This window comes from Protopterus annectens, chromosome 7.part1 (genome assembly GCF_019279795.1).
Source record: "Protopterus annectens isolate FY-2018-M chromosome 7.part1, PAN1.0, whole genome shotgun sequence".
Classification (NCBI taxonomy): domain Eukaryota; kingdom Metazoa; phylum Chordata; order Ceratodontiformes; family Protopteridae; genus Protopterus; species Protopterus annectens.
Genome location: NC_056740.1, coordinates 310,155,955 through 310,168,721, shown reverse-complemented (window position 1 = coordinate 310,168,721; position 12,767 = coordinate 310,155,955). Strand labels below are relative to the sequence as shown.

Below are 12,767 nucleotides of genomic sequence, written 5' to 3'. Positions count from 1 at the left end.
ATGTGTAGTTATGCAAAACCAGCAAAAAAAACAGTGACACTTAGATATTACGCAACCTGCTTGTGGTACAAAACTGTACATTACCCATACAGATATCATATAAGTATGTCATACAATGGTATCAACAAAGCCATTGTAGTTAAAATGGAAGGATGAAGGTGAATGAAGTGTGCTGTTTCAGACATAAAATGTCTCAAACCACTTAAACAGCTGACTTGAGTAGTTATACTTTACTAACTGCAAGATAATGTAACCAGACATTGTCACTCAGTGTAAAGGATCTTTATTTACGGTTTTCAATGTGTTAATTTTACAGGAGATGGTACATGAATTACACATACTACAGTGCAACTGCAACATTACTGGTCTCATCAGAAATTTCTTAGATGCAGAGGCTTGTCAAAGCCAAGACTGCTTCCATAAAAAAATACTGCCCATTCTGCATCCTCCCACTCGCACAGTGCAAATATTGACTGCTTTTTTGTACAATCAGGAAATGACAATGAAAGGCTGACCACCAGAAATCAACAGATGACAAATCTGCAGTTAAAAAAAAAACTTTGAACAATCTGCTTCAAATGCATGCAGAGCTACACATCTCCTTTGAAGGGAGGAGAAGAAACAGAAGAGATGTCCCATCAGATTTGTTGAGAATCAGTATACTGATACCTGTGGCACTTTTTAAAATTAGGATAATGAACCTGCAAACATAAACAGCAAATACAGTTGTTCCACACACTAACATTCTAACAGGTCATTGTCATATATGAAACTGGTTAAAGCTTATCTTCTTTGTGCCTTGTATTTCTTGGGAGACATTTTAAATCAACTTCAGGAAAGTAGTATTGCATACAAGTCTTGAATGCAACATGTTACACACATCAGATAGTTCTGTTGCATAAATGGTCACATACTAATAAAGTGGTATTCTTGTGATTTTGAATGGTAGCAGAATGATGACTTGCTATCCTGGATGCTCTTTCTTAATGAATCAACTATGCAAACTGACAGCCACTTACAACCATTCAAAAAAAAGAGGTTAATCACATCCTCCTATGTCCCAGTGCAAATTCTGCAAAGCCTGAAACAGAATTATGAAATCCTATTTGTAGTAAAAGTGCTATTTAGACCCACGTCTAGTACGACAATTGGGAAACCGTTCTGCCTGTACTTTTCAGCCGGTGCCTTATACTCCTTCAGTCTACTTCCTCCATGTTGCTGTAAGATGGCGTGCTACAATCTTCAGAGTGAGCATAAAGATCAGAGACAGTCTCAGGCATCAGCTGTGGTGGTACATCGGGGTCCAAATCTGATCCAAATGGTATATGGCTTGCAGCCTAAAGAAAAATAAGAATTTTTAGATAGCATCACATTATACAAAGGGAGCATTACAATTGTATACCTTGTTATGCACTTCACAGATGTAGTGATCATTTGGACAAAAACACTTATGTTTACATAAACTACTTCTTGGATACATCAATAGAATCAAGAGGATCTCAAAGAATTGTCATTGGCTGCTGACAGCAGCTTGGCTGCATAATAGAAAACTGCACGTCAAAGTCAAGAAAGATGATTTGGACAAAGTACTTCACACAAAATCTAAATTTTCAAAAGAATCTTGGCTTTTGTAAATAAAATGTAGGGTCCTATAAGCTAAAAATTCAAAGGAATTGAAGCTATTGAAAATAAAATGCAGTGTCCCATAACTTCCACCTTAATAAATAATTACGCACTGTCCCTGTTGGGTTTCATGGCTCCATGGGGATGAGAATTTATTACTAAAGAAGTCCCCAAAAAGGCATTCACAGATGCCTTAAAAATTGGTTGGAACTACCATGGGTTTCATTCTTCTAAATCTAAGATATCCAAACATCACTTCTTTGGGTTGAACATCATCTAGAACTACCACTTAAAATGCTCTATCAAAATTCTTGACAGTTTCACTGAAAAAAAGCATTCTGCTTAATGGGAAAGTTGGATGAAATAGCTTCCTCACTGCTGAGACTCATACACAAGCAAGAAGACAAGTACAGGCAAGATCTTCTTTATCCTGCATAGAAGAATCTATCTCCTTCGATGGGCAGAAGGCCTTTTTTTTCTTATTAGGCTTGATACTGGATGTGAAAAGCTGAGAAGGTCCTTGGTGTAAACTTTTCCACACTGTAGGTAGCTCAATAGCTCCCCTGCTAGACTTCAATAACTCTATACCTTCCCCCACCTGGCCCGAATGTTTAACTCCCTCTTATCCAGACATCAGGATGTCAGCAGTATATGAGAGAAGTCAGGCAATAGAGTCTTCAGTTCTTTCTTGCTCTAGTTTAAAGAAAACTAGCAAAGTTACCAGAGGACAGGGTGAATAGTAGGATTATTCCTAAGGGATAAATGTGCCACCCACAATGTCCCAAGGTACCCCTCTGGAGATAAGGGAGCTCTGAGGAAACATAGGTGCCTGGACAGAGACACAGAAGGAACAAAAGGATGGAATTGGGAATGGAACAGAGAATATACTCAAACATCTACAATTACAGTGTACTATTTTTATCGTAATATCCACTGTTGCAGATACAGCCTCTGCAGAGATATCTAAAGTTCATGGACCAGTAGGTGGCCCTCAGAGGAGTCTGCATTGAGAATACCTTGTAAGATGGCCAAGCAAAGTCCACCCTGATCTTAGAAGCAACTCCTACACTGTAGTGCTTTGAACAAGTATGCACTGACGACCAGGTAGCAGTTTCCAGGACAGATAGAGTGTTAACCCCTCTCAGCAAAGCAATGGTAGCTGCACTGGCCCTAGTGGAAGGGGATCTAGCATATCTCGGGATAGTTTTACCACAGAAAGAATAACAAGAGAAATGAAAAGCTTGGTTCAGTGATAGTTCTGTCACCACCTTAGGCACAGAAATGGGATTAATACATAGGGTGATCGTCTCCTTACGAAAAATGAAAAAAAGTTCCTTGCACATGAGAGCTCTGAAATCTTTCTATCAGAGATAATATCCACCAATAAAGTAGTCTTTCAGCAACGCTATATGAGGGAGTGCTAAAGCTAATGAGTGGCTCTAAAAGTGTATTCAGTCCTTTGGACGAAGAGACTTATTTTTTTGGACCATCTCAAATACAGTACACTCAACTATATGACTGACAATTAGGAATATCTGGGGGGGGGGGGGTTTCGATTTCAGGTAAGCTAAAAATATACCTTCAATGAGGTACAGGACAGCCTTGCTGTACAGAGGACTAAAAGTAGGTGAGAATCAGGAGCACCTGCTGTATTAGGGTTCTGGCCTCTGTTAAGGTACTTGAGGGATAATCTTCTCCATTTGGTTATGTAGAATTTCCTTGTTAAGTTTCCTAGTCTGCCTCATAGTTTTGAGAATGTCCTCTGTAACCCTGTGCCTAAAAGAAGCAAGTTATAACTGTTCACTCTGTCAGCCTTAGTGCTCTCAGGTTGGCGTGCACTAGGAGTAATTTGTTCTCTGTCAAAAGGTCCATGTGTTGAGGCAAACACATCAGTTCTTACCTTGTCAAATTCGGTAGGGAAGCAGAACCAAAGGCAACCTTAAGAGTATTTTTGGATCCCCTTTCTTTATCTTTTGCAACACCCTGGGGATTAATCAACTTGGAAGGAAAATGTACGGAAACAGACTTTCCCATATTATGGAGAAGGCATCTGTCACCCAGGCTCCTGGAGTTGGGATCCGAGTGCAAAACTTTCAAAGATGTCTCTTGTCTGGAGAAGAAAAAAGGCCTATTTCTGTTGCACCACACCTGTAGATAAAATCTAAGATGATATCCCCGTTTGACATTCACTTATATCAGCCTGTCTGAGTCCTGCTCATCTTGTCTGAGAAAATATTCTCTTGTGATGGGATGTTAAGAAGCCCTGAGGATCAGGCCTGACGTATATGCTATATCCTAAGCTTGGATGGCTAGCCTGTAGACAAGAAGTGAGTTCCTCCTTGCCTCTTGATGTAAGACATGACTGTTGTGCTGTTTTGTAAGTTTGAAGGCATTCAGAGCTATAACAACTGGCATCACTTATTTCACACTAATGTACCTTTTCCTGAAATCTTTGTCCCAGATACTCTGGATGCTCATGTTTCCCACATGCATTTCACCAGAATGTATTGGAGAAGTCTCTGGTGACAGCCTGGAATCCCACAGAAAGTGTGAAGTGCACCTCTAGAATAAGCTGTATTTATTTTACAAACCATTACAGCTATTTCCATACGCAGAGGAGCAGAAGCAGCAACTGACATTGTTAAGTATACCTTATGCTGAATACTAACAGCTTGTTACTACTGGCACGACATAAACTTACACAGTTAGACAGCTACCTGGACAATGTGACTCTGGTCTCCTCCATAATTTGCTTCAAAGTAAATACAATTGTAGTTATCCGTGTACTAGAAAGGCTCACCCAGACTCTGCTACACTTTGCTGTGAGGGAAAGGTTAGTTTGCTTTTTATTTGTTGTATTACTTTATTGCCTTTTTCTATTTTGAATACTGTGATTTGTTTTATTTACCTTGTGTTTTACTTGTATTCTGCTTTTAACAGCATATTAAAACTTGAAAAGTGACCACAGCTCTGTCTCTTGTGAGTCGGGCAGAAATTTTTTTCCCCCACCCTCCCACATGTTCTTAAACACCACTGTCTTTCTAGTTGCCTTCCCCTTCTGTTAATTTGACCATGTATCTCATTTCCTCTCTGGTTTTACTGGCTTGTGTGAGTAAGCACAAAAGTATCATTTTGTGAAATCACTCCCCTTCAACTATTTAAATTTATTGGCCATCCTACTGTATTCCATAGTACCACAATACAAAAGTGACCACCCCCTTTCAATCTATCTTGCTGTTGTAAAAATAGTGACTCTCCACTAAAACCTAACTTTTTAGACAGGTAAAATTTAAGTTACCTACTTTCACAACTCCTCTAGTGCACACTACAGTGTTTAGGATAAACCATTATTTTCATCTTACCTTTAAGCATCCATGTGACTAGCACTTGCTTTAAAACCTGCTGGAAAGCACTAGAAAGTCTTAAACTGATACAAGCACTCAACTCTCCTTGTTAATAAGGAGAAATTAATTCTAGGCACTAAACAGCCTATAACTGCAAAGAACCTTGTTAAGGTAAGGGAAGACAGCTCTTGTACTTTACAAAAAAAAAAAAAAAAAGCACCAAACCAGGCATGTCCAAGGGTCAGCTTCCGGTGATTTTTCCTGTCCACCTGATGAATCTGAGCATACTGGGGCAATGCAGCAATTGCCTGATGTACACAGACAACCCTCTCCTCCTACCACCCAACACTACAACCTGCGAGAGATGCACTTACATAGCCAAACTGGAAGCAAAGCTCTCTCCACCCAATATTGTGCTAGACAGTCAAGAGGAGAAGGTTAACACCCGCACTACACCTCAAGTAACAAATAGCCCTTCTAAACCCACACCACCAACACCCACACACAGCAACACTAAACCCACATATGTGGAGGCCCTTAACAGTAACCTGCCCAAGCAACAAGGACCTCCAAAGCTGAAACATAAACAAACACCAATCACAACCAAAGTGTCACAGAACTCACAACACCAGTGTGCCACCCAACAAAAGCCCCTAAGGCAGGACAAAGTACAGTTGTGTACACTTACCATAAATGTAGATGTTCGAGTGTATTCACTGTTGCAGTCATTACATTTGGGTAATCCTGCTGTCAGGTTGCCCTCAGTCGGCCTGAATTCCAAAGTCCTGGGTCCTGCGCCGGCTGTCGTCGCCCCTTCCCTGACGTCAGGTCGTCAGGGGCATAAAAGCAGCAGCCAACGCCATTTTCTTTAGTTTTTCTTGCCCCAGATGTCAGGTGCCCCCTAAAAGGGTAGGCAAAATTTATATCTACATATAAAATTACATGCAGCAATATGAACTTTACCTTCATCCACAAGCAAATACACCACACAGGTTGCATAAATCAGAGAAGGAATTTTTAGATAGGTTCCATCAGAGGAAAAGGGGGAATGGTGGGTGGGTAACCTGGACTGCAACAGTGAATACACTCGAATATCTACATTTATGGTAAGTGTACACAACTGTACTATGTTCTTCATGTTTCACTGTTGCAGTCATTACATTTGGGTAGATTCCCAAAGCTATGGTTGAGAGGCTGGAGCTAAACAGCATTAGGGGGGTCTATAAGACCCTGCAGAACTACAGTGGCAAAGCCTGCCCTGGATTTAGAGTACAGTGGCAGATGATAGTGTTTTGTAAAGGTGTGTACTGAACTCCAAGTAGCTGCCTCTAAAATTTCCTTGGTTGGTACTCCCCTGAGAAAGGCTGCTGAAGTGGCTGCAGCTCTTGTGGAATGTGGCCTAATGCCCTTAGGCAGTCTTGCCATGGTATAAATAGCAGAAACGAATGCAGTGGCCTATCCACTTTGAAAGAGTCTGCTTTGAGATAGCCTTTCCTTGTGATCCTGCAGCATATGCCACTAGTAATTGCTCTGTCTTTCTGAAAACTTTGGTTCTGTCCAAGTAGAATCTAAGCTGTCTGTGTACGTCCAAAGAATGTAGAATTTTTTCCCCCTTGTTCGTGGATTTGGATAGAAAGTTGGCAGATGAATGGTTTGATTAAGAGCCACACTGGACACCACTTTAGGCATAAATGTAGGGTTTGTCCTCAGGGAGACCCTGTCCGGATAAAAAATGATAAAAGGTTCCACAGCCATGAGTGCCTGTAGCTCTGAAACTCGTCTTGCAAAAGTTATTGCTAGGAGCAGAGCTGTTTTCCAAGATAAAAACTTTATATTCGCAGTAGCAGCTGGCTCAAAAGGAGGCAGGGTGAGTTTTTCCAAGACGTAGTTGAGGTCCCCATGCAGGCATTGGTGATCTCCTTGGAGGACTTACATTTTTGGCTCCTCTGAGGTACGGTTTTAGTAAGGAATGAGAAAAGACTGGTGGCTCTGCATTGTAATGGGCCGAAATGGCACAGGCATGAATTTTAATAGATGAGAAAGATAGGCCTTTGTCCAGCATCTCAGTTACGTATTGTAAAATCTGAGGAATATTTGGCACAGTTGTATCTGTTCCTTGTGCCTGGTTCCAAGCACAGAATCTCTTCCATTTTCCAGCATAAGATTTTCTAGTACTAGGCCTCCTGCTTCCAAAATGACATCCATCACAGCTTTGCTGAGAGGTGTGTTTTGTATGACTACATTATTTGCCATGCTGCCAGGTTTAAAGTTCTGAGCTGGCTGTGCAGGATCTGATTGTTTTGCTGGGATAGTAGATGCGGTACTTGAGGTAAGGTCCAGGGTGGGCATTGAGACAAGCTCCTTAATATTGGGTACCAGTGCTGGCGGGGCCAGTCTGGTGCAATCAGAATCATCTTTGGCTTCTCCTGCCTGACCTTCAGGGGTACCTTGGGGAGGAGAGGCAGAGGGGGAAAGGCATATACTGATAGGTTTTTCCAGCTGAAGGATAGGGCGTCCACTTTCCTTGCTTGTCTGTGATAAATCCTTGTGTGGAATCTCTTTACTTGGTAGTTGTGAGGGGAGGCAAACAGATCTATGTTCAGGCATCCCCATTTCCCTGTTATCATGTTGAAGACTTGTGGATCCAGCTGCCACTCGCGGGGATCCATGAGGTTTCTGCTTAGTTCGTCTGCCAGAGTATTTTTCCTTCCTGGCAGGAAATTGTGCCTGCAGATGTACTTGGTAAGTCAATGCTGTGTCCTACAAAGTCATAGCTAGTCTGTAAAGGGGGTAAGAATGTGTGCCCCTCCTGCTTGTTTATATACCACATGACCGTGGTGTTGTCTGTCTTTATCAGTAGTTGTCCTGGATGAAGTAGGTCCTTGAAGGCTGTCAGGGCATTTTGAACAGCTAGCATCTCTTTTTGATTGATATGTAGATGCACTTGGTTTGAGGTCCATGTTCCCTGAATGCATCTTCCTGCCATGTGGGCCCCCCGGCATAATCTGATGCATCCGTTGTTAGTGTCTGCCTGGCTGGGGGTAATGTGAATGGCTGTCCCTTGCTTTGGTGACAAGCCTTTGCCCACCATCGAAACTCCTGTTGCAGGCAGGAAATGAGAGTAATTATAGTTTCCAGGCTGTGGCAATGTTGAGTCCAAACACTTTTTAGGTTTACCACTGAAGTTTCCTCATATGCAGTCTTGCATATGGAATTAATAGGATGCAGGATGCCATGAAGCCCAAAGCCTGCAGAATTTTTCTTGCAGATAACTGGGCCTTTGTTGCTAACATGTTGAAATAGGTAGTCAGTTGCCTTTGTTTGTCTGGCGTGAGATAAGCCATCTGGGCAGTTGTATTTAAGCTTGCACCCAGGAAAATCTCTTGAGAGGGTACTAGTTTTGATTTCTTTTCGTTGACTGTGTACCCTAGGCATGTTAGAAGTTTTTTCACAAAAGCCAGATGCTGTAAAAGGATGTTCTTGTTCTCTGCTTGAATTAGACAGTCGTCCAAGTAAGGGTATATTTGTATGCCTCTTTGTCTGCAGAATGTGATTACTGGGGCCAGGCACTTTGTAAAGACCCTGGGCGCAGTAGATAAGCCAAAGGGCAGTGCAGAGAATTGGTAATGCATTGAGCCAGCCTTGAATCTGAGGTATCTTCTGCATATTTGTCTGATTGGGACATGCAGGTATGCCTCTTTTAGGTCTAAAGTTACAAGCCAAGCGTTCCTGCCCAGCATGGGCAGAAGCTGCTGCAAAGTCAACATTTTGAATTTTGGTATATCCAGGCATGTGTTCAGAATCAATAAGTCCAGTATTGGCCTCCAGGCCTTGTCCTTTCTGGGCACTAAGAACAGTCTTGAGTAAAATCCTTGCCCCCGCTCTTGCTCTGGCACTTGTTGAATGGCCCTCATGTCCATGAGGGATGAGACTTGTTTTTGTGCCTCTGCCCATTGATTTTTTGGCAGATCTGGCCAGCCGTTTGCCTTTGGCAGGGTATGGAAATGGAACTTGTAGCCTTATGACACGATATTTAGAACCCACTTGTCCTGGGTCATAATTTGCCAATTTTGAAAAAAAAAGTGCAAATTTTCCCCCTAGGGGTGCTGCCAGGTGTTAAGTGCTTGGTGCAGGCAGGGGGGAGTCATTGGGGCTGTTTCCTGTAAGGTTGTGATTTGTCTTCTCCACTTTTGGAGGTAGAAGCACCCCATTGCTTTGACCTGTATGAACCTTGCGCCTGGGATCTGCCTCTAGGGCGTTTGGGTCTGCCCCTTTGAGGTCTGCCTGACACAGGAAAGGACCAATTCTTTGTTGGCCAGTGTCTACTAAACCTAGGTGGCTGTACTTGTAAGATATATTTGACCGTTTGCAAAGATTTAGCCTTGTCCTCCATTTTCTTTAACACCTCTTCTGCCTTAACACCAAACAAAGTATCATGCTGTAAAGGTGCATCTAATAATTTAACTTTAACATATCAGGCAGATTTTGTTCCTTTAACCAAGCATGCCTTCTAATTACAGAATCCGTAACTGCGGCCCTGCAGGAGGCCTCTAAAGAATCAAAACCACATTGCAAAGTATGCTTTCCAGCTTGTTCAGCTGCATGCAATATATCCTGCATTTCCTTGTTTTCTGCACATTCAGAGTTTAACAACATTTTCTGTTTAAGCAATGACATGACATGTTGCTGACATTTGAGCGTATGAAACTAACAGTTTAAGGCCCTTATAGCCAAGGTAGCAGATATGTAAACATTTTTTCCCCATCTGTCCAGTGCCCTAGAATCCCTGTCAGTAGGGATAGGTTTTTTTTGCAGCAGAAGCCTCAACTCCCTTGGGACCCTGAAAAATAGTTTCTGGGTCTGCAATAGGGTTTTTAAAAAGGAATTTATGTGACGCAGGAACCCTGTAATATCTGTCAGGCTTAGCAGGAGCTCGAGGTAAGGAGTCAGGGGTAAGGCTAGACTCCGAAAACACATCATCTACAGTGTCTAACACAGCGGGGGATGGCAAGTGGCTTGTGCTGGAGTAGTAGCAGGAAATCCCTGAGCCTTTTTTTAGATTCTGAAAAATCTTGGCTCTCCCAGTGGAAATGCTCCCTCATGGTATGTAAGGTTTCCCCAAAGGAATAGTCCTCAGGAGGAGAAGCTGAAGGAATGGATTCTTCAGCATCAGAATCCTCATAGGGAGGAAAAGAATATTCCTGATCAGAAGAGGAAACAAAAGAAATGGAAACCTGATCTGAAGATTCACAGTCAGTCTCTTGCCTAGGCCTCTTATCAGGAGGGGGATGGGAACCCCTGATCAAGGTAATCAAGTCTTCGGCCATTTTGAGCATCTGTTTTTTTGGGCATGGAGGTCTGCCCACGTGGCTCTTGAGTTTGCTTCTTTGCCTTTGAAGTCTGTTTAATGTATAGGTGTTTGGGTCTGAATACACCCTCAGAAGCTGGTGCCTGCTCAGTGGCTCCAGACCCATCTGAAGGATTAGCATCCGAGGCTTCAATACCTTGAGTTTCCAGTGGCATGGTCGACTCCACGTGGGAGTCGGTAGCGGCCTGCGACTCTAAAGTAGTGGCCATCAGGGACTGCGAAAGCGCCTCAATGAGAACCGGTGACTGGCTTAGTAGAAGCTTCGTCGTCGGTTTTGGGCCTCGGGTGTCTTTCTTTTTCTTTGCATTTTTTGTGAACTCCGGTAGTCGGATGGCTTTCCGACATTTCTGGATAATTAAACCTCTGTCCAAAGTAGTTCAAAGCAAAATCATACCGACATTTAATAGTGCGTTGGTTAAATCTAGCACAAAACCGACAGCCCAGAAAGTTATGATCGGGGCCTAGGCAAGGAATACAGTAAGAATGAAAGTCCTTATGAGGTATTTGCTTCCCACAAGAAATACAATTATTAACTTTTTCTGACATCGGCTCTGGAGCAAGAAAAAAGTTTCCCCAACGGGGTACTTAGCTTTATAGAAGACTTCGGATCTGAAATTCGAACTCGAAAATCCCAGGAGTCGGCCGACCGGCACTTGCGAACTGCTTCTGCTTCGGGCACCGCACGGCAAGAAAGACTAAAGAAAATGGTGTCGGCTGCTTCTTTTATACCCCTGACGACCTGACGTCAGGGAAGGGGCGGCGACAGCCGACGCAGGACCCAGGACTTTGGAATTCAGGCCCACTGAGGGCAACCTGCCAGCAGGATTACCCAAATGTAATGACTGCAACAGTGAAACACGGAGAACATCGTACCCAACACATTAGTCATAGGTGACTCTATAGTCAGGCACACTGACGTCCCACTCACCAGGCTGAACAAGGAGAAAATTACAGTCAGCTGCCTGTCGGGTGCCAGGATCCGCCACATAACGCATGCATTCAAGTCACTCCACAACAAGTACAAATATGACTCTGTCATTGCCCATGTTGGAGTGAATGACTTGAGATGTACCTCCCTGGACTACATGAAAAAAGACATGGAAGAGCTCTCAGATCATGTGGCCCAGGCAGGTATGACCCTAGACCAAAGTAGCATCCTGTCTTCGCCCAGAATGATACCACAGTATAAGGACAAAATGATTGACTTCAACAATTGGCTAAGCTTCTGGTGTCATTCAAAGGGGATCCAGTATCTGTCTGCCTGGGACGACATGAGCGACAGACCACGATGCTTTGCCAGAGATGGTCTGCACCTGTCACCCCTGGGATTCAGGTTACTGGCTAAGGCTCTTGCCACCCCTATAGTGCCTTTTTTAGGCAAAGTTCAAAGGACAAAACCATCACCGTAACAGGTAGAAGCATGCAAAATCTGAAGGTAATGCTACTCAATGCTAGATGTCCAAACCTCAAAATGCACTCTCTTGAGGCACTCCTAAAAATGGAGAACATTGATATGTGTGCAGTAACTGAGACCTGGTTCAAGGCTCCAGAGAACACCCCTGCAATACCAGGCTACAACTCTTACCACACTTTTCGGCCACCAAACCAGGACCAAAACACTAAAGGTGGAGGAGTGTCCATATTCACCAAGGATATTCAGAACACCAGGCTAGCTGCCCAACACAATGCGTCTAAAATTCTCCAAGTGCAACTAACACTAGGTAAGACTGCAATCCAAATTGTAGCTTGCTACAGATCCCCCACCAGGCCCCAAGATTCTCACTAGACCTTTCTAAACATACTGGAAAATATTAAGATACAACCAAACACCCTAATACTTGGTGATTTCAACTAACCTGCCATTAACTGGGAAAACTACTCGTGTACCAACACCTTTGCCCAACGGTTCTTGGAATTCATAAATTCCAACACCCTGGAACAACTAATCCTTAGTCCCACCAGGGGCTCCAATATCCTAGACCTGGCCATTACCAACATGGGAAATCAAAGCTCCACACCGATAGTCACCCCCCTCATTGGTCAGGTCTGACCATAAGCTAATCACCCTTAACATCCACACCCCACCCCCACCCTCCAGTAAGGAAACCTCCGTAAAAAAAGTTCTCCAAAGCCAACTTCATGCTACTCAAGTCAGAAGTGACAAACTTCATGACACTCATGAAGATGGGAACTGAAAGTTTGACTGCTGAATCATACACTAAGGCACTGTACGAGCACATCCACTCGTGCATGAATTGTACCATCCCCAATAGAACCTAGACGCTCTCCTCCAAAAACAGGAAGCCAATCTGGTGGTCCCTTGCCATAAACAAACTTTACAATAAAAGGAAGAAACTGTTGCAGAAAAGAGAAAAATCCCAGGATGCAAAAAACTCCCTTACCAGCCTCAGTAAGAAGCTGAGATCCCTCAT

At 43.2% G+C, this 12,767-nt stretch overlaps 1 protein-coding gene across 1 annotated transcript in view; it reads right to left on the bottom strand.

The window, feature by feature from the left end:
- Nucleotides 1-266: 266 nt before the first annotated feature.
- Nucleotides 267-12,767, bottom strand: part of USP19 (ubiquitin specific peptidase 19) — a 3,461,697-nt gene continuing 3,449,196 nt past the window's right edge. The window contains exon 24 of the mRNA XM_044078491.1: nucleotides 267-1,337. Within this exon, the coding sequence (XP_043934426.1) occupies nucleotides 1,197-1,337 (141 nt within the window). The 3' untranslated portion in view covers nucleotides 267-1,196. The remainder of the gene's footprint in view (nucleotides 1,338-12,767) is intronic.